Below are 25,083 nucleotides of genomic sequence, written 5' to 3' on the forward strand. Positions count from 1 at the left end.
ATATAAACATGCATAAAATTGTTGCTCAGAGTGTCAATAGATGTGAAAACCAGATTGATGTTGATAAATTTAATTCAAACATTATGAAATTTCAAATTTTAATATTAAAAGTTTTCACTTCTATTGGCAGTCTGCCAACTTTAAATTTATTAATTGATATTGAAGGGTCCGACTGACTGACTTTTTGCCAGTTAACCTCCAAGCGTGGCATATAATTTAGTATGTAAGACCAATGATAAATTAGTATAACAGTGTGAGTGATACAAAAACTGTGAGTATTCTTAAACAGACAGAGGGGAACATCATCTCTCATTCAAAAATAGCATTTTTATGGTAAAACCCTTATTAATCTCTTTTAAAATATTCATGTTTATTTTATACAATGTGGAAAATGGGTGGAAAAAAATAGGAACAGAATACGACCAACCATAAAAAACATAAATTTAAATAATTAAATAAAATAAAAATTAATAAGTTTCTCCTGAAGAAAATACTGCCCCTCAAAAAAACTTTAAGACACATCAAGAACCAAAATTACAGGAGGATATAGTTACACAGTTACAAATGAGTATATAGATTATTAGTAGATTTGGTACAATAAACTAACATATCGAGTTTGGGATGTTACATCTTGGCCATTATCGAAAAGATAGGAGGAGATCATTAAGATTACATTATTTATGGTAAAACCCTTAATAATCTCTTTTAAAATATTCATGTTTATTTTATACAATGTGGAAAATGGGTGGGAAAAAAATAGGAACAAAATACGACCAACCACAAAAAACATTAAATAATTAAATAAAATAAAAATTAATAAGTTTCTCGTGGAGAAAATACTGCCCCTCAAAAAAACTTTAAGACACATCAAGAACCAAAATTACAGGAGGATATAGTTACTCAGTTGCAAATGAGGATATAGATTATTAGTAGATTTGGTACAATAAACTAACGTATCGAGTTTGGGATGTTACATCTTTGCCATTATCGAAAAGATAGGAGATCATTAAGATTACATTATTTATGGTAAAACCCTTAATAATCTCTTTTAAAATATTCATGTTTATTTTATACAATGTGGAAAATGGGTGGGAAAAAAAATAGGAACAGAATGCGACCAACCATAAAAAACATTAAATAATTAAATAAAATAAAAATTAATAAGTTTCTCGTGGAGAAAATACTGCCCCTCAAAAAAACTTTAAGACACATCAAGAACCAAAATTACAGGAGGATATAGTTACACAGTTGCAAATGAGGATATAGATTATTAGTAGATTTGGTACAATAAACTAACATATCGTGTTTGGGATGTCACATCTTGGCCATTATCGAAAAGATAGGAGGAGATCATTAAGATTACATTATTTATGGGAGTCTACACTATACATAAGTTGATTTTGGGGCCCTATTTTCATCATTTTCATCCCCAGTAGATACCTACCATGTGAATATATTGCCTTGGCCAGCCAGATCTTCAGACCTTTCCCCAGGAAAGGTCTATAATACAGTAATAATAAGTGTTTTTATATAGTTTTTATTTTATTTATTAATAATACTTAAAAATATTAAACCTACTAAACCTATTACATGATTTATACTCATGGTATTTCAAATACATGAGATCCAGACAAGCTTGTGCGTCCTCAACACTATCATGCTCGTTATCCTGTATCGAACGCCCCAAGTAAGTGTAGACTAGATGCTTCAGGGACACCTTCTGTTCACAAAACGAGAAGCACTCAGAGGTATCGACTATCTTCGAGTGGAAGAGCCTAAGTCCCCTTAAATCGTTCTCCAAACCATGACCTATCAGTATCGTGTCCTTGTGAATGATATCCAATAGTTCCTCCTGCATCACATCAAAACTCACTGCCCCTTCCATATGTGTTGGCGTTATTCCTGAGTACCGAGTGTTGTAGTCTACGATCGGGTGATTTGGAAAAACGTATTTATTGTATGCAACTCTCCCCCGCGTATCCACCAACGACACTTTGGCTACTTCCAATCCAACGTCCGTATAGACCATTTCACAATCCATGGCCAAAATTGATGGTGGTCGTGAGGCTGTGGTTTTAGTGGCACGAAACCCGTCGTAGGAATAACGAGGTGACTTCTTCGGTACGTGCCTTTGGGCGACGCAACAACCACCATTGGATTTCTTGCAGCAAGTGTACACCAGTGTACCAGTTGTGTGTTTATATTGCTGTTTTCCCGGATGGTAGAGACAGAGAGTTCTCTGGTTCCTGTCAAATTCGATTTTGCAACGATCGCAAACTTGTCTTTCCGTTGGTGAACATTTGAAACTCTGAGACAGCCGATGCGGCTTCATTGGGAACTTAAGTCTCTGCATGTCTTTGAAGCTTAAGAGATTTTCCTGGAGGAAATACAAAAAGCTCTTGTTTGAAGGCATGACTTTTATCTTGTATGTATTTGTAAGATGAGGAAAGTGATGTTCTTCAATACTGTTTGTGTGGCTTGTGACGATTTGGAAATCAAATTTGTTGCTTATATATAGAAATATTGTAGCTACCTGATTTAAGATGTATCGTAAACAGGTACCTTTAGTAAATGACTTGAATAATTTACACGTTTAAATTTTACATCACGTATTAATTTAAAACGATTAGTACATAATCTTCTTTTGTTGCAGATGAAGATGGAGTAATTTATCCATGTTTTTCAATTTTGTTTACAAGAAAATAAATTTCCCAGGTAAGTTCTATTATTTAAATTTTTTTAATCAAAATTAAACTAGTCAGCACATGTTCAAGGTGTTCCAAAATTTGTTTTTGGCTATTTTAATGAATTTTGAGTATTGAGTCTGAAACTGCGTTTGATGTCTCTCGCCATTTCTTAAATAAATTATGGCAGATTCGTATAAACTTTTTATATATTTTTTTATAATTAAAGATATCCTTAATTTTATTAAATTTGTTGATATTATTTTAATCAGCAGGAATAATTAATGTGAAGTAGCAAAAAAGACTGAATAGATATGTTTAATGATTTATAATTATAGTTGATGTTTTTATATTAAAATATTAGAAGGATGTGTAATTCCTGCTATTAAATGATAATATTGAAAATTTCTATATCGACAACGATAATTTTATTAAATTTAGTGATATTTAATTTTATATTCAGCAGGAATATTTGATGAGAAGTATCAAAAATTGAATAGATATGTTTAATAATTTATTATTACATTTAATATTATAATATTAGAAGGATGTGTAATTCCTTCTATTAAATGATAATGTCGAAAATTTCTATATCGATATCGATAATTTTATTAAATTTAGTGATATTTAATATTTTACTCAGCAGGAATATTGATGTGAGTAACAAAAATTGAATAGATATGTTTAATAATTCATTATTACATTTAATATTAAAATATTAGAAGGATGTGTAATTCCTGCTATTAAATGATAATATTGAAAATTTCTATATCGATAGCGATAATTTTATTAAATTTAGTGATATTTAATTTTATACTCAGCAGGAATATTTGATGAGAAGTAGCAAAAATTGAATAGATATGTTTAATAATTTATTATTACATTTAATATTATAATATTAGAAGGATGTGTAATTCCTGCTATTAAATGATAATGTCGAAAATTTCTATATCGATAGCGATAATTTTATTAAATTTAGTGATATTTAATTTTATACTCAGCAGGAATATTTGATGAGAAGTAGCAAAAATTGAATAGATATGTTTAATAATTTATTATTACATTTAATATTATAATATTAGAAGGATGTGCAATTCCTTCTATTAAATGATAATGTCGAAAATTTCTATATCGATAGCGATAATTTTATTAAATTTAGTCATATTTAATATTCTACTCAGCAGGATTAATTGATGTAAAGTAGCAAAAACTGAATAGATATGTTTAATCATTTATTATTATATTTAGTATTGAAATATTAGAAGGATCTGTAATTCCTGCTATTAAATGATAATATTGAAAATTTAAATAAGAAGGAAATTCCTGATATTAAATGATAATATTGAAAATTTCGTATGTTAAAGAATGCATCAAATCTATGTCAAACACTCTGGTCACATTGAGTTGAGTAAGCAACTTCTTGCTGAAAAATTTACTACACACTGCAGTTACCCTGCAGTATGTAGTAAACCTGAATTTGAAAACCATTAAATCAAATCAAATCTTCGATTTATTTTTCCTCAATTTAGAGGAATCAACTAAAACTGATAAATTGGAATAATATATACATATTTGTTGATTTTAACTGTCAGAACTGCCAATTTTAATAATAAATTCTTATAAATAAAATTATTACATTTAAATTTCGAGATGGTGCAACAATTCTTATCTTAAACGGATGCAGTAATTCAGTTTACTTTGAAAATTAGGAAAAATTCACCATTTCAAAATATCTATAAGAGATATATTAGTATTTCAATTAAATTTCTAGTTGAGGGAATAAGTAATAACTTATTTAATTCAAGTTTTAAATACAAACAAAAATTTAGGGTGTTCAATTTATTTCATAATTTAAATAATGAACCAATTGAATATTTTAATATTCAAATCTTAAAAAACATGTGTAATTCGTGATGCTCTTAAATCAGACAATTATATTGAAAATAGTTGTCAAACCTTCTGTTCATATTAAATTGTAATTTCATGACTGAACATTGTGTAGACTGCAGTTACTGTGAAGTATTTTGCAAACGTTTATGAAGAAACCATTAAATCAAATCTTGGATCTTGTAATTAAGAAATTTGTATTGCTAAAGATTGCCATAAACGTTGCAAGGCAAGTTTTTCTAAAACATAAACTGCATTTTCATCTTTACCTGTTTTAGAAGTATCCAACGAAATTTATTTAATAAAATTGATGTACTGACCATTTTCCACGTGGAATAACTTCTTATTAATATTACCACATTTAAACTTCAGGATAATACATACACACAACTGATAAATTTCAAGTATAGTACAAGAAAATATATAACTTTTTAAAATATCCAAAATAAATTAATATTTCTATTACGTTTCTTTTTGAAGGAACATTGACATAATTATTGTACAAGTTGTGTTACAGACAATAGAACTGAACCTTTATTTTTCAAACAATATTCACAATCATAAATTTGGAAACTCTAATGCAACTATAATGGTATTCTTCAGGGGTTACAGTTGAATTTGAATAATAGGGGTATTTTAAAATTCAGATATTAGAAAATTCTGTCTAATGATATTATTAAATTCCTTCTAATGATATTCTTAAATCAGACAATCATATTGAAAATCTTGTTGCATCAAATCAATATTAAACACTGCTGACATTCAGTTGCAACTTCAATTCAGAGAATTAACGTATTCAAGACTGTAGTTTCACTGCAGTATTTTGTAAACCTGAATGAGAAAACGAAAATTTTGTTAAAAAATTTTATATATTTACAATTTTGTATTAATATTATTAAATTTAAACTTCGAAGTAATGCATGTCAATCTTTTATTTCAAATGGATACAATTTGTCTTAAAAAATTTCTGGTTGAAACAGCAAGTGAAAACTTAAAATATAAATTTGTCATTTTTGTCGGCCAATATCAATACCTACGTTCAATGCATTTTATAATTTAATTAGGGCGAATATAATGGTGTTGTCTGGATTTTGTTGAATTTAAATAATCGGTTTTTCGAATATTTTAACGTTTTAATATTCAGATATATATTAATTTTAGTTTTACTTACCCTGTGAAATGAAATCCTCTATAATACACATTTCAAATTAGATATATAGAATAACAGGATATATGAATATTCGAATATGAACTTTCATTTTAAAAATACCAAACCCTAGTATTGTCAACTTATGAACAACAATTAATTTTTATAGGCTACCAGAATTCATTGTGGTTCACATACTAATGTTGACATTTTTGTTTACTTAGAAGTTTGTAGGTTACCAGAATTCATTGCGGTTCACATACTAATGTTGACATTTTTGTTTACTTACATGTTTGTTTTCTAAAGTAGTATTTAAAAAATGATGTTACATTAAAGGAATTGATACCACCTAGTTTTAGTTCTAGTTCTGTGCATAGAAACTTATTAAATGCGATTAAGCTTGTTTTAATTTTTAACAATAAAATTAACAATTACAAACGAAACTATTTAAATGTTGTTTTATGCTTTCATTCATTATGTTTATATGTTTAGAGTGTGGTATTTAAATACGTAGGTCGCAATCAATATGATGGTTAGATGTGACTTTTGTCCAGTCCGGAACACATCCTAGTTTAAAGGTTACGGTAGAACGCGACCGAAAATATCTGACGTCCGTCTGTCCAACGTTGACCCGATTACGAGTGGTGCATATAAATATAAACTGCTTATTGCAACAAGCAGGAACTTAATTGGGAGCCGTTGCCTAATGTAAAAATTTATTGTTGTGTCCAGGTTGATTTTCGTCTCCGAGTTTTGATGTCGCAATTGTCGGAAGCTGTATGATATTTATGTTATTAGTATTTTTGGAATTCAGATTTAAAGACTTTCCTAACTTTATGCATAAAATAATAGGTGCGTATAATATTATTATCAGAATATTTATCAATTTATAAATAAGTCATTTGTTAAAATGTGTCATTAAATTTTTGTCCATTGTACTCAAAAAATTGACACTAATTTTCCCCGGGTAATGGAAACATTACAAAGTACTACAAAGTTTTAATACAGAAAATACTCGACCACTCTTTAATCGCGTGGGTGGCTATATTTAAAAAAATGCGGAAAGCTGTACGCACCTGTTAACTTATATATCATTCCATACGCATTATTTCATGTTAAATATGATGTATTTAAATGCTTTAAATTAAATCGAATGCATTTATAAAAAATGCATTTTACGAATTATTTATTTTTATTATATTATTACTTAAATTATAATAATAAATTAAATAGTGTATTTAAATCTAGGTGCGAAGATAATAATAAGTAAATTTTTAACATTTGGAAGCAGATTATATATAAATCGTATTGATTAAATAGGTAGTTTTTTTTTACCAAGTCATAAGGTTGGAAATCCCTTAAATTTAATTTATTTTATTCATCTACCAGTTTACCTTCTCATTGCAGTGTGCAAATTAAAAATATTAGTTTTAATCATGACAAAGCGAAAGCAAATCCCAATGTAGAGCAACAAATTAAAAAACATAATCATTTTATTAAAAGAACACAATTCTTTTTAATTTAAATTAATTTTATAATTAATAAGTGTTTAAACATTTCGTACCTCAATTTATATACGGATATCTTCATTTACGTAGTTTTTATACAACATATTATTTCGGACAGGGTTCATAAGTAAAGCAACCAAACCCTATATTCAATACAATTGATTTTATAATTTATTTCTGTGCCCGACATCGTTCCTTAAAGCTAAAAATGCCTAGAAGTGTTCATTTAACGATACAAATTAAACAACAAATTATAGAAAAGTTCCAAAATGGTGAAAGACAGAGTAAAATTGCAGTAGATTTAAATTTATACAAATCGATCATTTCAAGAATGATTTCCAATTTTAACAGAAGAAATACCCTGGAAGGAGTTCCCGAAAGTGGTAGAAAATGCGAGACTAACAGAGATGTGGACAGAAAAACAAAAAAAGTTGTTGTAGTACCATAAAACGAAGACTAAAAAGAGCTGGTAGAAAACCAACAAAGAAGACCTTCATTTCTGCAAACCATAGAGCTGCGAAACTATTTGCAAGAAAACATGTGAACTGGACAAATGGGCAATGGAAAACGATTTTGTTTTCCGATGAAAGTCGGCTCCAATTATTCAAATCTGATGGTATTTCATAGGTGAGAGGACCAATTAATGAAAAGTATAATCCCAAGTACACTAAACCCACTGTAAAGCATGGTGGAGGAGACCTTATGGTTTGGTATGTTTTTCTGGGTTTGGCATAGGCCCACTGGTTAAGTTAGACGGGATAATGTATCGTTTTGTTTATCCTGACATTTTCTAGAATCATATGCTTCCATTTGACGAAGGTAACATCAGCTTAAGGTGTACCTTCCAGCACGACAACGATCCGAAATATACATCTAAGTTAGTTAAAGAATGGTTCGCTTCTCAAAGAGTACGTGTCATGCCTTGGCCAGCACAAAACCCAGACCTCAATCCAATGGAAAACTTTTGAGAAGAAATTGATCGCAAAATCCCTGCAAAAAGACTGTCAAATATGAAAGAACTCTACGAAGAAGTTCAAAATCACTTGAAAGAAATTTCCAACGATTATATTGAAAAGCTATCAAAATCAATGAAGAAAAGGTGTTTAGGAATTATTAAAATTAATGTATATGCTACTAGATTCTAAATAAAAGGATGCTAAATGTACGTAAGTTGTTTTATTTTAAAGTTGCTCTACTTTTGACCCTTGAATATTTTTCAAATATTAATAAATACTTAACTAAACCCACTACTAAACAATTATATTGCTGTATTGTTTTTATCAAACATACTGCATAACTGACAACAATATGGATATTTAAAAGTACACTTTTACCAAGACAAATGAAAATTTCTAAAATTGCTCTACATTGAGGGAATAATTACATAATTATTATAAATAAACGTGGGCGAAATTCAATTAACTCTTTGTACTTCCTGCCATTTAAGAACATCGTTTAGTCGATGCATCCTCTCAATGAAATTATGTGCATTAATGTAATATTTATATTTGATTTCCTCATATTTATATTTTTACTTTTGAATGAATCTTCAAATTTACTCTTTCTCCATGTGAAAGTTTATTTATTGTGAATTTTTTATGAATTTATTATTCTAAATATATTATATTTTTACTGTGATATTAAATGTGCTGTTCATCTGAAGAAATAAAGATACAGCTGTGAAGATATGAAAGACTGAGATATTACATACTCATACAAGTATGTAACCAATTACATTTATTAGTTGAGCAGTCTTCAACTATCATGTTGAAATTTTCGAAGGAATTGTAATACCATGACAGAAAATGAGAAGGAAGAAGAAAGAAATTCAACTGTAAATCAGCAGTAAAAACTGAACTTACAGCAGCCATTAAATAAAGTGGTTTTTGTAGTAAAAACAGTTAAGTAGATTAATATAAAACTAAAATTTTTCGACAAAGATGATGTTTATATTATCATCTTTCAATAATGGTCAAATTCCATTAAATGACTTTCATCCTCATGGTGAACCAAGTTTGCTAATTTCAATCAAAGTTCAATTTGCAAACATGTGTAAATTGATTCTTTTATATGTCTCCAAATAAGTACCAAATTATTAATTAATTAATTATTTTCAACACCATTAAATGTGGTATATTAAAAATTTTTAGCTGTAACCTTTGGCAACACAATTAAATAAAGCCAACAAAAAGAAAATTAAATTTTCAAACATAAATGAATTTAATTTCATTGCGAATTCAACTTTTTGTTCCGTCAAATTACATTCGTAGGTTCCTAATACGTAATATAAATTTTATTTTATTATCTAGCATTGTAGATGTAGATTAACACCACGGTTGTATTATTAAAAATAAGTAAGCTACAAAAAAGCATCCAGACATTTCTTTAAGCATGTACACAACACAACATAATTTCACGTCCGTCATGTTATTTTCCGAGGCGTTTTATGAATTCCCTTGACGTCACATTTTGTCTCCGCTTTAATTGATGTCTGCCTCCTTGGAGTGTGGGCTTCGTTTCTTTCAAAGCCGGATAACGTGAAGAACCCTTTAAGGATGTTTGTTTAACTACGTCAAGTGGACTATTAAAGTTCTCCGCTTGTTTGCAGAACACTTTTTGAATTAACACCAATTGTGGTAATGATCCGATTTAAAGTTGAATGTTTGCAACACAAATGGCGGTGGTGATTGTTATTGATTTGCGTTCAATAAAACCCAATTGTGCTTTACTAACGTTTATTTATTTCTAAATACATCTAAATTAAACGTGTGATTTAGTGACCATAAATTTGAACTAAAAATTTAAATCCTTTTCGGAAGTCGGATTTTAATTTGATTTTGATGTATTGCCTGCCAATTCCGCCTGATTCGATGGAGGCTCTTGCCGTGTTTCCATCAACGAATTTGTTGTAGATTCTGAGGGCTGTTATGGTTTCATGCCTTGTGTAACCGTCGGGCAAGTCTTTTGGGTATTCGATTATTTTCTCCCTGCTGCTCCACCATCTACTCGGTTTATAGAACACCTTCAAAAAGAAAAGAATAACAAATTTAGGTTAACTTAAGTTAAGAAAATTTTGGTTATAAATAAAATAAAATCTACAACCTATCTTAAATGAGTCATGTTATTTAGAAATATAAAATCGTATTGGTAAAGAAATATATCATAATATAAACATAAACTTAGATTTGATAATTCTATAGAAATTTACTTCAAAAAGGTAACGATTATGTTAAAAATCAATATATTAGATAATTTTTGATTATGTTTGCAATTTTTATAGATAAAAATATTTATGCAATACGTGAACAGACAATTTTTGTCCTTGGTAAAGTTGTCACAAGATTGTTTACTAGTGCATAAAAAACATAATAAATAGATTGTTAGTTGTTTAAAGAGAAATTTTTTAACCTTAATAGAAATTACTTTTAATATTTAACAACTTACCTGATTATAAAGAAGTCTGTCGTAAATACCAATGACTCCTACCAGCAAGTGCCCATCTGCAGTTGAATTGGTGTTGTTCGACTGATTTTTAAAGTTAGGTCCATTGTATGGAGGTTGATACCATCCGTAAGAATAATTTCTTCCGTTCGACGTTTGGTTGGTATTCCAGTTGTGAGAATTGTTGTATTGTGGTTGTGTCCAATTATACACTGGTCGGTAGTGAGTTCCATTATGTGCCTGCAGGGCTGGTATTACTATTTGGGCCGGTATGTATATATTTTGGCCGGTCGAATAGTAAAACAGGCTGAGTAACACTATTGTAGAAATTATTGCCTTCATTTTGTGGCTGTTATTAACTATGACTACAACAATTGTTCTGTGCAGGGGATATTTATGGAGGTAGCATTATTGTTTTTTGAGATAAGGTGTAAAGCAAATATTTACTCGCATTAAATCCCCGTGATATGTTACATCAAAGTGTCATTGCTAACATTTATAGAGTCATCGTATATAAATAAATATTCAAGGGACATAGGGTGTCATATGAGAATTTTTATTATATTATAGAATATTATTATAACCTGAGAAGATATTTTTGGTAACAAATTTTCAAAATTAATAAAAATATCAAAACAGAAATATATGAATAAAAATATATACATCCTCATATACAGGGTGAGTTACCTAATAGATTCACTTGTGTTAAAAGATAAATTAATCTGAAATTTTGGTTATTTTGTTACATCCAGTTCTGAAGTGACTTTAACTTTGTTTCTTCAAATTGAACACTATAAATATTATTCCACTCTTAAATTCTACATAAATTTTTGGACAACACATTAATAAAAGACTATCTTGTCGAGGACAATTAATAATATTTTAGGATAATATACGTTCCACGCAGAATTTTGTTTTTATTGATATGTGAATAATACTAATTTGTCTTGTTTGTATCGTGCTCTAAGTGGTTTTGAATTTATTTAAAATATAATCTTTTAAATTACTTATTTATCTTTGTAAGATGTTTGGCGTAAAAATATTCAGAAAGGTCAATTTATGCATATTTATAACTATGAAATTTGAATCATTCAACAATTCAATTGGGTTTTCCATATTTTAGTCATATCTTTGTAAGTATTTATTTTAGATTGAATATACTACAAAATATCAACAGGGAAAAATATTCTGCTTCGAATAGTATGAAAATTTTAACATAGTTATTTTTGAAACAAGAAAGTTATTGGCATTTAAAGTAGGAGAAAAGAAGGTATAATTACCAATCACAATATTTTGGGTTACTATTAATGGCTCAAACTAAAACATTGCTTTCATAATATGTACGCCGAAAATGAACTTTTCAGCATTATAATTGTTGGTATAACGGACATTAATAATTAGCCATTTGAAAAAAATAAATATCTGGTACACAAATAAAAAAAGAAAATCGATTCAAAATTCAATAGGTCCAAAATTGTATGTATAACTTACTTACTTATTTTAATTATTATTATGGGGTATTTTAAAATAAATGGTTTACTTCAGAGAGAGTATTTTTAAGCAAAATTTGAAAATGTTGCAAGAAGTACACTATAATTTTTTTCATCGTATTGATCTATGTATACATAAAAACAGTGGTTAATTTGAACATTTGTTTAAAGTGTTTTTGCATACTTAATAAAAATTAACAATTTTTTATTGTGTGTCCTTAATTGCTTCAAACATCAAATTTGTTAACATATTAAAATTTTTTGCCCTAAAAAAACCCTGTTTCCAAAGTTTTATAACGTAAATACCTTTTTATCAATAAAAAATTGATAAAATTAAAAATAAATTATTAACTTTAATGCCCTGTATCTCCGCAATTGTCCACTTTCCACGAATAGATGTATTTTTATCTTGAGAATTGATGATTGGTACAGACCATTTGGGGACTCCCTGTGTATATAAACCTGTAATAAATCAATTAGGTGTATTTAATGAATTAAATGTACGTTCTTCTTCAAAATTGCCCCGCTGTTTTGCTTAAATTCTGTGGCCTAAATAATAACCCAATAAAATTAAGCAGTGATTCTGATTTCCATACAGAATAAGAAAAACGCTTTGAAGTATCTCCTTCTGTCATAAAATATGACCTAAATCGTGACTCTGCAGATTTAAAACGCTCTTTCATATTATATCCATTCAAGTTTTATAGCCCCCGACGTATTGGGACCATATATTGTTCTGTATGAGTGTAAAAATTGTATTGGTGTGTTGAATTTATTAATGAAAACACGTACTGGTTCACTCTGCAGTTGCAAAAAAATGTGGAGGTCTACTGGCAGCAGTTTCATATCGATTCCACTGCATCAAACAGTCTAAAATTAAGCTGCAATTTAACACGCGATGAAAATTTTTGTCCTTGTTGGTCGATTATTTTGTGAAAACGAACAAATATTGACTATTTTCTTAATGACATCATAGGATGGTCGATTTTAAGTAAAACGATAGCACAAGTGCATTATAATTCAAGGAATACCTCTGATTAACTATTACAACAACAATTAGAAGAGTTATAACGCATAAAACTTTCCATCTGAACAAATATCATAAATTATGCACAATCTTGCTGTTATAAGTACGATTAAACTGTTAGAGAAACGGCGAGATTTACATGATAAATTTAAATTGGAACATTTATAAAGTTTGACTCAAAAAGTCGAGTTTATTTAACTGCTTTAATTCCATAAATACACACGTACACAAAGCTGCGATGATTCATCCACCACGTTTACCAGGGACGCTACTGGCAACTGGTTTTTGAAATTACTACGCATAAAACATTTTCATTTATAAATATACTCGAAATGTGGAAATAAATATTTACACAATGTACTTAAATCTAATTCGGAATCTTTTGTGAGTTTTGATTGTTTTCTTTAAAAAAAAAGAAAGTAGTCCATGGGTGGCAACAAGAAAGCAAAATGAAGTTTTCAGTTGACAAATTTTTAAAAATTATAATTTAATCATGGCATGATAAGACATTACTAACACGTTATTAAACACAAGGTTTTTAAATAATATTTATATGACTCATTGGTTAATTAAAGGAATGCAGTACATTCTAACATTTACAATAGCATACTTTTATGGACAGTTGAATTAATTGTAAAACGTATGTAACTGGGAACAGAAGTCTCAAATAATATTTGTAAGTTTGGGTTCAGTTAGTTTTCAATTTAATTTTAGAAATGTGAGTAACAACTTGCTATTCATTTGCCTTTCAAACGTCACACCAATGTAGTTATAAGTGTAAGTTTAAATGAAATATATGGTATAGTGTTTGTCTCACTTTTATATATCTCAGTTATTAAGCTGTTGAGAACGAAACTTTCCGAACGTACTTCATTATGTTTTGTTTATTAAATGGAAATAATAAAATATATCAAAATTTTCATCATTTATATACATTTTATTCTAAAAGCTTCGTACAGGAAATTTATTGGTAAAGATCTCTTATCTTATATAAACAAATTGAGTTACTTATAGCTTCTTGAATCTGCTGAAAGTACTGTTTATTTATAATGGAATTGGAAGTTTGTTTCCACAAGGCAAAGAAATTAATTTCATCAAAATTTGAAGCTTTCAGAAATATTAGAAAAACTTTTAAAACTGTTAATAACTTTAAAATAATATTGAATTGTTGACAATTGTTGGTTCTAACAACGATTAGTTTTTATGTTTAATTAACTTATTTATTACAAGGTAGATAACATATTAAAAACACAACAAATTACTTTCTGGAAGTTTCGTTATCAACAGCTCAGTTAATAACACTCTTTGTTGTTTGCTGAATGTTTACAGTAAAAATTCCGAAAATTTATTAGTAATAAATTATAAATTTCACACTGTCATTGTTTCACTTTTAGACAAATGTAAATAGAAAATAAATGAAAGGTTCTTTTAATCAACAACTTAACTAATCATGTAGTACTATTATTACAATTAAATTATTAAAAATGTTACTGTAATTGTAATATTAATTCTCATAATATTCTAATTTAATCATTAGAAGTTTATGGAGAGCTGAAAAAGTTATTGATTTGAAACTTTTAAACGTCTAATGAATAATTTTATTTTAATGCTATGATTGTGAAAATAATTGTTACAGGATAAACTATAGACTTTCTACATTTTGCAATGTAATTATTTTATTATATTACTATTATATTTATTATTATACAATAATTAGTTTTACAGTATATATTACAGTAAGTTAAGTTAATACAATGCTTCGTGGAAAGAAATCATCTCCTGAATTAAAATCACCGATTGTATCGTTCTTTCAATCCGATGAGAAAAAATTAATATGGCTCGATTGTAACGACTTTTACAACAATTTTTAAAATTTGGTAATTTGGAAGGAAAAAATAAAACTGAAAGACTAAGAAAAACCAATATTTTTCAGAATAAACAAATTTGATCCTACTCAAAAAAAGGTCCTTCACTGAGTTCCAGCAAAAAAAAAGGTCTACTTGAGACACAACATGGAATTAATGTTTCTCTAAGAACAATAAAAGATAGATTAAGTTTATCCCATCCACTGTTAAACACGGTGACAGATAGGTAATGGTATGGGGCTGCTTTTCAGGATGAATGGGTCCTCTCCTTTTAATAGAGGGTATTGAGGAATAGCATTCACCAAATTTGCCACTAAAACTTTATTTTTAACAAGATAATGACCCGAAGCACACTTTAAAATATTTTGAAGCAGTGGTTTTTAAGGAAAAAAGATTTATTCACCATTCTGGAGGAGGCCTGTCAAAATATGGATCCAAATATTATTGAGCATCTGTTGTTTTCCATGAAAAAAATGTGTTTGGAAGTTATTCATAATAATGGGAATTTTATAATATATTAGAATTAGAATATATGAAGAATTAATTCAAATACTGATTACAAATTATTTGTAGAAATGAAATTTTAAATAGCATAGGTGTTCCACCTTTTGCCGAATAATCATCAGTAAAATTAAACTCATAATTTTTTATTGTTTAACTATGTAATTGTTAAATTTATAAAGAAAAGTTCATTTTTAATATATATTTTTTTGAACATAATAATTAGGACAAACATATTTGAATTATAAAAGTTTGCAGCAAAAATTGAAAATATATTAATAACACAATATAAAAATATAAAAACTCATTGTATTATTTATGTTAATGTTAGGAAAATTTATTAAAATCTCAGTAGAAAAGTAATATATAAACTTATATAGTCATAGTTTTATTTATACGAATATAAGGCATCAGTCTGTGAGAATTTCAAATTGCCTACAAAGGAAATTTGTTTCAGCATGAATTGGATCAGATATATTTAGAATCATCAGAAATGTTTAAATAAATTGGCAGTCACTCACACATATCCTGGATCGATAAGACAATCTGCAGAATGTTTAGTGGTGGTACTTCGCAAATAATACTTTAAAATAAATTGAATTTAATATCCATTTTTTAATTGTTTTCAGTTCGAAGTATTTACTTTGTGTTTATTTATTTTCATTCTATAAATTGGCATGGAAAATTTCAGTAATTTTATTAATAAACACCTTGTTTCATAAACTTCGAAAAGTGCAAATCTAAATATCTGCTGGCCATCGTCCAACATTTCGCATTACCCAAATTTATTTCACGGATTAAATCAACAAAATAAAATTGTTGTGAAACTTCAAAAAAAAAAAAAAAAATACCACCGGTTGACCGAAATTTTAACATACTTACGGACAATTTCGTATATTTTTTAGGACACCAAAATAAGCCCTGTTAAAAATTTAGCGGCGTTCCAATTTAACGATTTCGACGCGACCCCATTTTTAAATGTCCCATTCATTTTATGCAGCTGATTGTTTCGCAAATAATTGTCAACATGAAATAAAATTTAACCCGTAATAAAAATAAGCATAATAACAGCTCTAAAGCAGACCATATCGGGTAAATACCTTCCCACAGGTACTAGTGACATAAAAACTAAATAACAGTAAATTACATAATTACAACTGTTTTTGAAATATTGTATTTTCCATTTTTTTAGAATGCAATGTACACTTATGTTTAAATATCAGGCCATAATTAAAAGGACGGTTTTCCACTCTGGACGTGTTTATTAGTTGACATTTTGCCTGGTAAACATTTGCACAGCATACACGTGCAATTTAACTCGCATATTCTCGATTACTATTTCACATTTGACGTCTCCCACATAACTCTGGTTAACGAGAATTTATTTGCAATTGAAGACACGGATTAGTCTCAAGTGGTGTCAGATTTCAGTCGTCCAAATCTTGGTCGCTATTCGTCATATTAAAATTAATGCTCATAACTTTTCGGAGACGAATATTAAAGCAGTGCGTGTTCGGAATGATGTACATTTTATTGTCGATTCGCCAATGTTATTGGGAGTCGTATTTATTTATAGCCTGGCAGTTTTCGAGGGCGTCTTTTCCTGCTGTCGAACTTTATGCATTTAGATGTCATTTAATTTAATTGAGTACATCTTTAAGCGGATAACAAATTTAAGATTTTATTTTCGATTTTTCGTCTGAAAGGTGACAAAATTTGGTGAAAGGACTTTTATTTATATTTAAAAAATAATAATAATCTTATTAATAATATCTATGCTACCATTCTATTTTTAAATAATAATATGGTACTCCACTGCATTTACTCTTATCAAAAATTTGTATACTTCTTATTAAGCAAATTTGAAGTGATTTTTTAAAATTTTACCACCCTGTATCTTAGAATTTTTGCCTTATTCTTGAAAAAGTCTTTATATTACATTAATTAATTTTTAATTTATATTAATTAATCATCCTATTAATAATAGTCATATTCATTTTACTTATTTTAAAAATATTTTGCATAGTCAAAGAAAGAATAAGTTAAAAAATAGTTTAAATAATTATTCTACTTTCTTAATTACAAATTATAATCAATTTCATTAGTAGAAAAATATTATTCTTAAAAAATCAGTAAAAAATATTAGAAATGAGGTTTTTAAATTAATAATTCTACTTTTTATTTAATTTTCTCAATGGTTAACATTATAAAAGACAGATTTGGAAACAAGTTATTAATAACATTAATTTACGAAAATAAAGAGTGTCTTATCAAATATAAAAAAAAGTTGACTGACATATTTTCATTAAATAATATTATATGGATAAGGCTGTTGTTTAAAGGTGTCAATGTCCTTACAAATGTATTTCCTGCAGTTACATTAATTTCCTCTTATTTTAGGAGTTGAACATTATGAACTGGATGAACATTTCATCAAAATTTCAGGATTATTGAAAAAATGGCAGATGGCTCATGAAAATTTGAGGCCCATTTTATCAAATCCTGCTACTGGGGAATATTTTAAAATTTTAAAAGTCAATTTTTAAGTAATTTTCAAATATTTGTATCTCAGCTTCTATATAACTTAGTGATTCAGTTCAAATGGCATTCTTCTCTGTAAACTCTCTACTTTCAAGTCAAAACCAGACATTGACGTTAAACTCAATTCCGGTTTAACTGGAGTTAAAAAATAGTTTAAATAATTCTTCAACTTTCTTAATTACAAATTATAATCAGTCTCATTAGTAGAAAATATTATTCTAAAGAAATTACTAAAAAATATTAAAAATGAGATTTTTAAATTAATAATTCTACTTTTTATTTAATTTTCTCAATGGTTAACATTATAAAAGACAGATTTGGAAACAAGTTATTAATAACATTAATTTACGAAAATAAAGAGTGTCTTATCAAATATAAAAAAAAGTTGACTGACATATTTTTATTAAATAATATTATATGGATAAGGCTGTTGTTTAAAGGTGTCAATGTCCTTACAAATGTTTTTCCTGCAGTTACATTAATTTCCTCTTATTTTAGGAGTTGAAAATGATGAACAAGATGAACATTCCATCAAAATTTCAGGATTATTGAAAAAATGGCAGATGGCTCATGAAAATTTGTGCCCCATTTGACCATATTTAAGTCATTTTCAAAAATTCGTATCTCAGCTTCTATATAACTTAGAGATTCCATTCAAACGTCATTCTTCTCTGTGAACTCTCTAATTTCAAGACAAAAATAGATATTAGCGTTAAACTCCTTTCTAGTTTAGCTGGAAGCTATCAACTAAAAAACCATATAAACATAATTTTACCTCAAATCTGCAGCATCCGAAGTATAGGGTTAAATAACTGCTGATATTTTTTGTGGAGGTGTATTCTGTCAATATCTACCCATTTTTTGTTTAATTGTCCCGGTTTCGTTAGTATACGGCCCTCCAAAGGGTTTTTAAAAAATTGCTATTTTTAAATGTCTATAAGTTTTTCCTCGGATCTTCGATTTTCAGGATTAGTTATTTAGTTAGTTAGTCTATTATGTTCTCAACAACCCCTGAAAAATCTGGAGAAAATAAGAATATTTTTTCACAGAATTCCCATAGATAGAGATAGAGTAATTATGAAGTACTACAGATTATACATGTATTACTTTTTTTACGGATATTTTAAAAATGGAGTAATTTTGGGCAAAATTTATTCTAGAAAACTTGTGTCTAAGTATTAAATTGTGCAAAATCCATAATAATTATTAATAACAAACCTATCCTGACATAATTTTGGTTTTCCAATATAATTATCAATTGATAAATGTATCGATAATGATGAAAAATAAGTAGTAATTATCTGCCAAACCTCATTTTTCGTTAATGTTTTCAAAAATATCTATCGTACCCCACACATTGCGACCTGCCGGCGTTTCCGCAGACATGACCTTACCCATAAACAATCTTGTCTGTTACAAATCGTTTGGAAATACATTTGTTTTGACGCTTTCGCATTCTATCGTTTCCTTATCTAGTGCCATTGAAAAGGCAACTGAACCGAAAGGTCTGAATCCGTATTTCATTGCAATGTTTACGGCCATTAATCTGAAACTTTTCCAGCAGCAATGTCGGAATTGCTTTATAATCTCTCCGAGATCATAACAGTATTTATTATTTCAAATGCATTTTTGTCAAGAATTCACCTACTTTTTTATTTGCAATCTACTTATACGTATAACTCTATGATAATTTGCCACTGAAACTGGATTTCATACATGGCTTCTCCTGGCACCAATTAAATGCGCCAAATTAAGCAAATGCTACGTAATCACCAAATTGTTTAATGATATTTTTGTACCAGATGTTAACTGGGGTGCTTATTTATTTTACACGGTCGTTTCAACAATTGAATGTACGCAGATTAAGGAATTTTCTCCTGTTTAGTTTATAATTAATTGAGAGTATCTGAATTATTGAAATTTATTTACAAATAATGAATGTGATTCTACGGTTAATCATCAGATAAAATTAAATTTGGTATAAATGATGTCACGTTAGGTTAAACTACATCAATAAACCTGTAATATTAATCGTAATATACTTAATATCACAGTTATTGTACTCGTTAATATACACGTAGTCCAAATATGGAGAAAGTGTAATAATCTTTAGATTTAAAGATTATCACAGCGTAAGAATATTAAATTGCTACAGGTAAATGTATAAATAATGAAAAAAAAAATTGATTTGACCACACAGCAGAGTGTAATCAGTTGTCAAAAATAAATAAAGGGAAACTTAAGTGAAATAAAAAAATTCTTACTCAACAAATATTATTTAATATAATAATAAAAATTTTCTTGTACTAGATGCTTAGGCACCCCTATTGTACATAAAATTGTTCTTAGAATCATTATAAATTTAAATAATATATTATTCTAAATACGCTTTGATAGTAAATTTTACATTGTGAAAATGTCACAGATTAGAATGTGTACTTTCTATAGTTTAAACTCTAGATTACAATGCGATTATTTTATCGTTTTATTGAAAAACTATAAAGATTGTTTATATTTCTTAATTATTATTATATTAAAATATTCAGTAATGATATTTTTAGGTGTTTAAACTACACATTTTTCTGTCTGAATTACGATGTATTTAAATTATTCTGAATTAATTAAATATTGCAATGTAAAAATAAATGTCAGAATAGAATGTATAATTTCTATATCATAAAATAAAATAATATAAGAAAATTAGAATGCAAATTTCAATATGATTATTGTATTGAAAAAGGATCATTTATATGTAGTTCTGTTAATATGGAAAATCATTTAAGTAGCATTATTTTTTAGATATTTAGAGTGGATATCTTTCTACTACGATTATGAACAACTATTATATTATACCTCTGAAAGGTGTGTTCAGAATTCTACCATAAATTCTAAGAGGTGAAAATAGACTTATTTGCCTTATCTTACCTTATAATAATTTATTTTTAATTGTCTTCATTTTTTATGAAATATGATTAAAGTGTGAGTAAAAGTGTTATAATATTCAACTTTAAATAAAAACAATTGTTTATTGTACTTTTTTATTTAAATTTATTCAGTCTACAGTTAGTACATTATTGTAAAATAATAATTAAAAATTATTTAATATTTTTAACACTCGTAAATAAAAATATATTGTTCCAAATGTTTGATAGTGAGGATTTCACTTCAGTCTCTCAAATGATTGATTGTTCCACATCAGATGAATTAACAGTGGCAGAGGGTAGTATATATATATATATATATATATATATATATATATATATATATATATATATATATATATATATATATATAATTTGTGGGCCATGTTAACAGTTATTGGCTAAAGTTCACCAGTCTCATTAATAAACCTATTAATTTGAGGCAAAGATTATTGTTCAAAATACTTTCAAATTTCTTTTTTATTTTCCATGAAAATGCCTTTGGCAATGGGAGGTTTATTTGGGTGTTTCAATATTTGTGGAAATGTGGGAAAAATGAGTTCTGTTTTATAAGTCGTTAAATGATTCTTCCTTGTACTGAGGAACTGCTATAGAATCATTTTCTTATCTTGACCAAATTGATTTTGACTGGTTTAATAATTTATGAAATACTCTGAATATTTTTTCATTCAATTTGTCTTTAATTAACAAAAGTAAATAGTAAATTTAGAAATAAAATATGTTTAGCATTTATTTTTGGTTCTCCCATATTTATTTTATGAGTTTGAGTCCTAAATTATGAGAAATAATTATACAACAGATAATACCTTACTGTATATTCTAGGCAACAAATTAGGACGATTCATCAAAGAAAACTTAACGAAATGTTTTTCTTAAGTTTCCTAAGACCGAATATAACTGTAAATTCGTATATACCATATATGTATGTACAAATCCTGTGTCTAGTTATGAGTAACGAGTCAAAAATGGTGCTACCAGATTCCGATTTAATTCAGGCGGTGTTTAGTTAATAAAACCAAAAGGCACCATGTAAAATGTCACTAAATTTGAATACAATCCAATTTGGGCCACTAGACACACGCACATGGTAATATAAATTAAGACCATTCCGCACAATGGACTTGATGAGATCACACTTTAACGACCTAGTGCAACGACAGTACATTACCACCAAGTCGTGTTGACGACCAATATATTTGAATTAATTAACTTAATATAGCATAGCGTTTAACACGTCCTTTATGGTTGAGAACAATTGTTGTACATGTGTTTTTTATAATATTATTTTTTGGTTTTAAATTTTCAAAACTTCTGAAAAGCTCATTGTTATAAATTGAAATTTTAAATATGCACAATTAATTAGGTTGCGGACTTATTAATCAATATAACATTGTAACCTACAATCCCATTGATTTCTGTAGCATTAATAATCAATCGAAGTTTTCTTTGTTCTATATTGTTGCACTTCACGGTTGAATTTGTGAAACCATTTTAATAATATCGGAACTACTTTTCTAGGTATGTATCTGATATTCGTGTAAACTAGGACAATTTAAATCAATCAGTTACGCGATTAACTTAAATTAATCAATTTCATCGTAATTACAAGGCTTATCTCTGAAAGGATGTAATATACTTTTATTATTATAATTTGTATCGAATTATAAAAGCAAATTTGTCCGTGTGTGGAACGGAAGCGTCACTTTCTAGTTCAAGTTCTCCGTAGTTTGTTTACGTTCGTAGTATATCGTATTTTATGTTATTGATGACGATAATTAATAGACGCTTATCGTTACATCGGTGACTAATAAATGGATAACAGATATACATGACGTATTTTGCATTGCAGTCTAATGAATCCAAATGAATATTGCTTTCCTTAAATAGAACAAATCCCATTAATGTATTCCTCGATATTATTTTATATGGTTGCGTGTTCGAAGTCGGACATCAGTCAAGGCAAATAATGGCGAAAATAAATTTAACATTTTGTTGACGTCACTCTCCAAATTAATATTGGTTAATTAAACAGTGGGGTAGTTGTTTTATTGATTAATTTTGAGAATAAGCAGTTGTGAAATTCCGATATATGGCAATAAGATATGACAGACAAAAGATAACTTAATCTTGATAAATATGGGAATTGAAACTGAAACATTTATAATAAAGTTTTTGTGTGAGTCGGAAGTTACTGCAACCCTAACGAATAGAACGTAAATTTTGGTAATTATACATATTAAATAATAGTTTGAATGACAAATTGTTGATTATTATATGAAACATTAATATATATAATATATTATTATTTTTTAATATTAAACATTAAGTTATACTTCAAAATCATTTGGAGTATTTTTTATTAGTATTTAAAGTAATTTTTGTTAAAAATATGTGTAATCACAAAATTAGTAAATAAATGTCCCCAATTTTGTTTCCATTGTCCATATTTCTAATTTTTTTATTTTTCATATTATTTTTAATTGTGTTATTAATTTTCAGAATTATCTATACATATAAATAAAATTGGAGTGTCTGTTTGTAATTATTAATAATATTTATTCTTAATTTAAATATTAATTAATTAATTATAATAAGTTAATAACATTTAAATCAAATATTTTTTTAAATATTATTGTCTATCAAATCAGGTTGAAAATTAGTAATTTTAGCTCTAATTTTTTTCTGTTGTTTCTATTTCTAATTTTTGATTATCTTTCACATTGTTTTTATTTTTATTATAAATTATGAGAATTGTTTATAATATTTATTCTTACTTTAAATATTAATTAATTAATTATGGTAATACTTAAATTAAATATTATTTTTTAAATATTATGCTTTACTAAACTGGGTTGAAAATTATAAAATAAATAAATAAATAAAAAATTATTTTTTTTAAATATTATTCTCTATCAAATCAGGTTGAATATTAGTAAATAAATATTGCTATAATTTTGTTTCTATTGCTTTTATATCTAATTTTTGATTACCTTTCACATTGTTTTTATTTTTATTATAAATTATGAGAATTGTTTATAATATTTATTCATAATTTAAATATTAATTAATTGATTATGGTAATACATAAATTAAATATTATTCTTTACCAAACTGAGTTGAAAATTATAAAAATAAAATAAATAAATAAAAAATTATTTTTTTAAATATTTATTTATAATACTCTATCAAATCGAGTTGAAAATTAGTAAATAAATATAGCTCGAATTTAGTTTCTATTGTTTCTATTTCTAATTTTTGATTACCTTTCGTATTATTTTTAATCTTATTATAAATTATCAAAATTGTTTATAATAAATATTAAATATTATTATTTACCAAATTGGGTTTAAAATTAGTAAATAAATATAGCTCCCATTTTGTTTTTTTTTGTCTATATTTTTTGATTATCTTTAATATTGCCTTTTATCTTATAAATCTTCAGTTCTTATAAATTTTTAGAAATTTTAGAAATTAAATATTTAATTTAAAGGTTACCTACTTTATAAACAATTCTGAAGTTTATAATATATATTCTCAATTTCAATAAATTTCATATTTTATATGAACACAATGTTGGCATCAATTATTTAATTGAAAGTAGATTGATTTGCCTTACCTTATTTTAGTACAAAAATTGACAATTATGGAAATACAGGGCGTCAAAATTAATAATTTTAATCTATTTTATTCATCTATTCTCTATTTTCTTTGTTTTTTATTCATAGAAACATGTCAACTATATAAAATTTGGTGTACGTGGGTTTTTAGGGTGAAAAATTCAAATATATTAAGAAATGTGATGTATTATGTAGAGAATATCATATGCAGTGTACACTCCTGAACAAAAGTTTGGAAACCCTAGTGTATAATTGTTGAAAATAGTAAATAAACAATAATTATAAAAACTAATATTAAAATAAACGGTCTAACATATATATTAAAATACAAAATAATATTAGTAATATAGAGGGTATCCTACACCACATAAAAAATTGACCTTTCGGGGACACCCCGTATATTTATAAGACAATAGAAAGTGTTCCTAAAATG

At 27.2% G+C, this 25,083-nt stretch overlaps 3 protein-coding genes across 7 annotated transcripts in view; 1 reads left to right on the forward strand and 2 right to left on the reverse strand.

Annotated features, from left to right (window-relative positions):
* Window positions 1–25,083, forward strand: part of LOC109601655 (F-actin-monooxygenase Mical) — a 55,745-nt gene that overhangs the window by 9,175 nt on the left and 21,487 nt on the right. For all 5 annotated transcript variants that reach the window (XM_049963920.1, XM_049963916.1, XM_049963918.1 and 2 more), the window contains exon 3: window positions 2,654–2,715. The gene's annotated coding sequence lies outside the window, so the exon portion shown is untranslated. The remainder of the gene's footprint in view (window positions 1–2,653; window positions 2,716–25,083) is intronic.
* LOC109601656 (exonuclease GOR-like) lies at window positions 1,365–2,396 on the reverse strand. The gene is made up of 2 exons (XM_020017916.2): window positions 1,602–2,396; window positions 1,365–1,500 (listed from the first exon to the last, which is right to left on the reverse strand). The coding sequence occupies exons 1-2, from the start codon at window positions 2,351–2,353 to the stop codon at window positions 1,365–1,367; spliced, it is 888 nt and encodes a 295-aa protein (XP_019873475.2). The 5' UTR covers window positions 2,354–2,396.
* On the reverse strand, window positions 9,945–11,030 carry LOC126264729 (uncharacterized). The gene is made up of 2 exons (XM_049963929.1): window positions 10,671–11,030; window positions 9,945–10,248 (listed from the first exon to the last, which is right to left on the reverse strand). Exons 1-2 carry the CDS (start codon window positions 11,007–11,009, stop codon window positions 10,000–10,002), a joined length of 588 nt encoding a protein of 195 aa, XP_049819886.1. The 5' UTR covers window positions 11,010–11,030; the 3' UTR covers window positions 9,945–9,999.

Source organism: Aethina tumida, chromosome 2 (genome assembly GCF_024364675.1).
Source record: "Aethina tumida isolate Nest 87 chromosome 2, icAetTumi1.1, whole genome shotgun sequence".
Lineage (NCBI taxonomy): Eukaryota > Metazoa > Arthropoda > Insecta > Coleoptera > Nitidulidae > Aethina > Aethina tumida.

Coding starts and splice junctions, on each gene's coding strand:
- LOC126264729 (XM_049963929.1), bottom strand. CDS start 11,009: ATGAAGGCAATAATTTCTACAATAGTGTTACTCAGCCTGTTTTACTAT. Junction 10,249..10,670: donor ACAGACTTCTTTATAATCAG/GTAAGTTGTTAA, acceptor TTCTTTTTGAAG/GTGTTCTATAAACCGAGTAG.
- LOC109601656 (XM_020017916.2), bottom strand. CDS start 2,353: ATGCAGAGACTTAAGTTCCCAATGAAGCCGCATCGGCTGTCTCAGAGT. Junction 1,501..1,601: donor ATGTATTTGAAATACCATGA/GTATAAATCATG, acceptor ACTGTATTATAG/ACCTTTCCTGGGGAAAGGTC.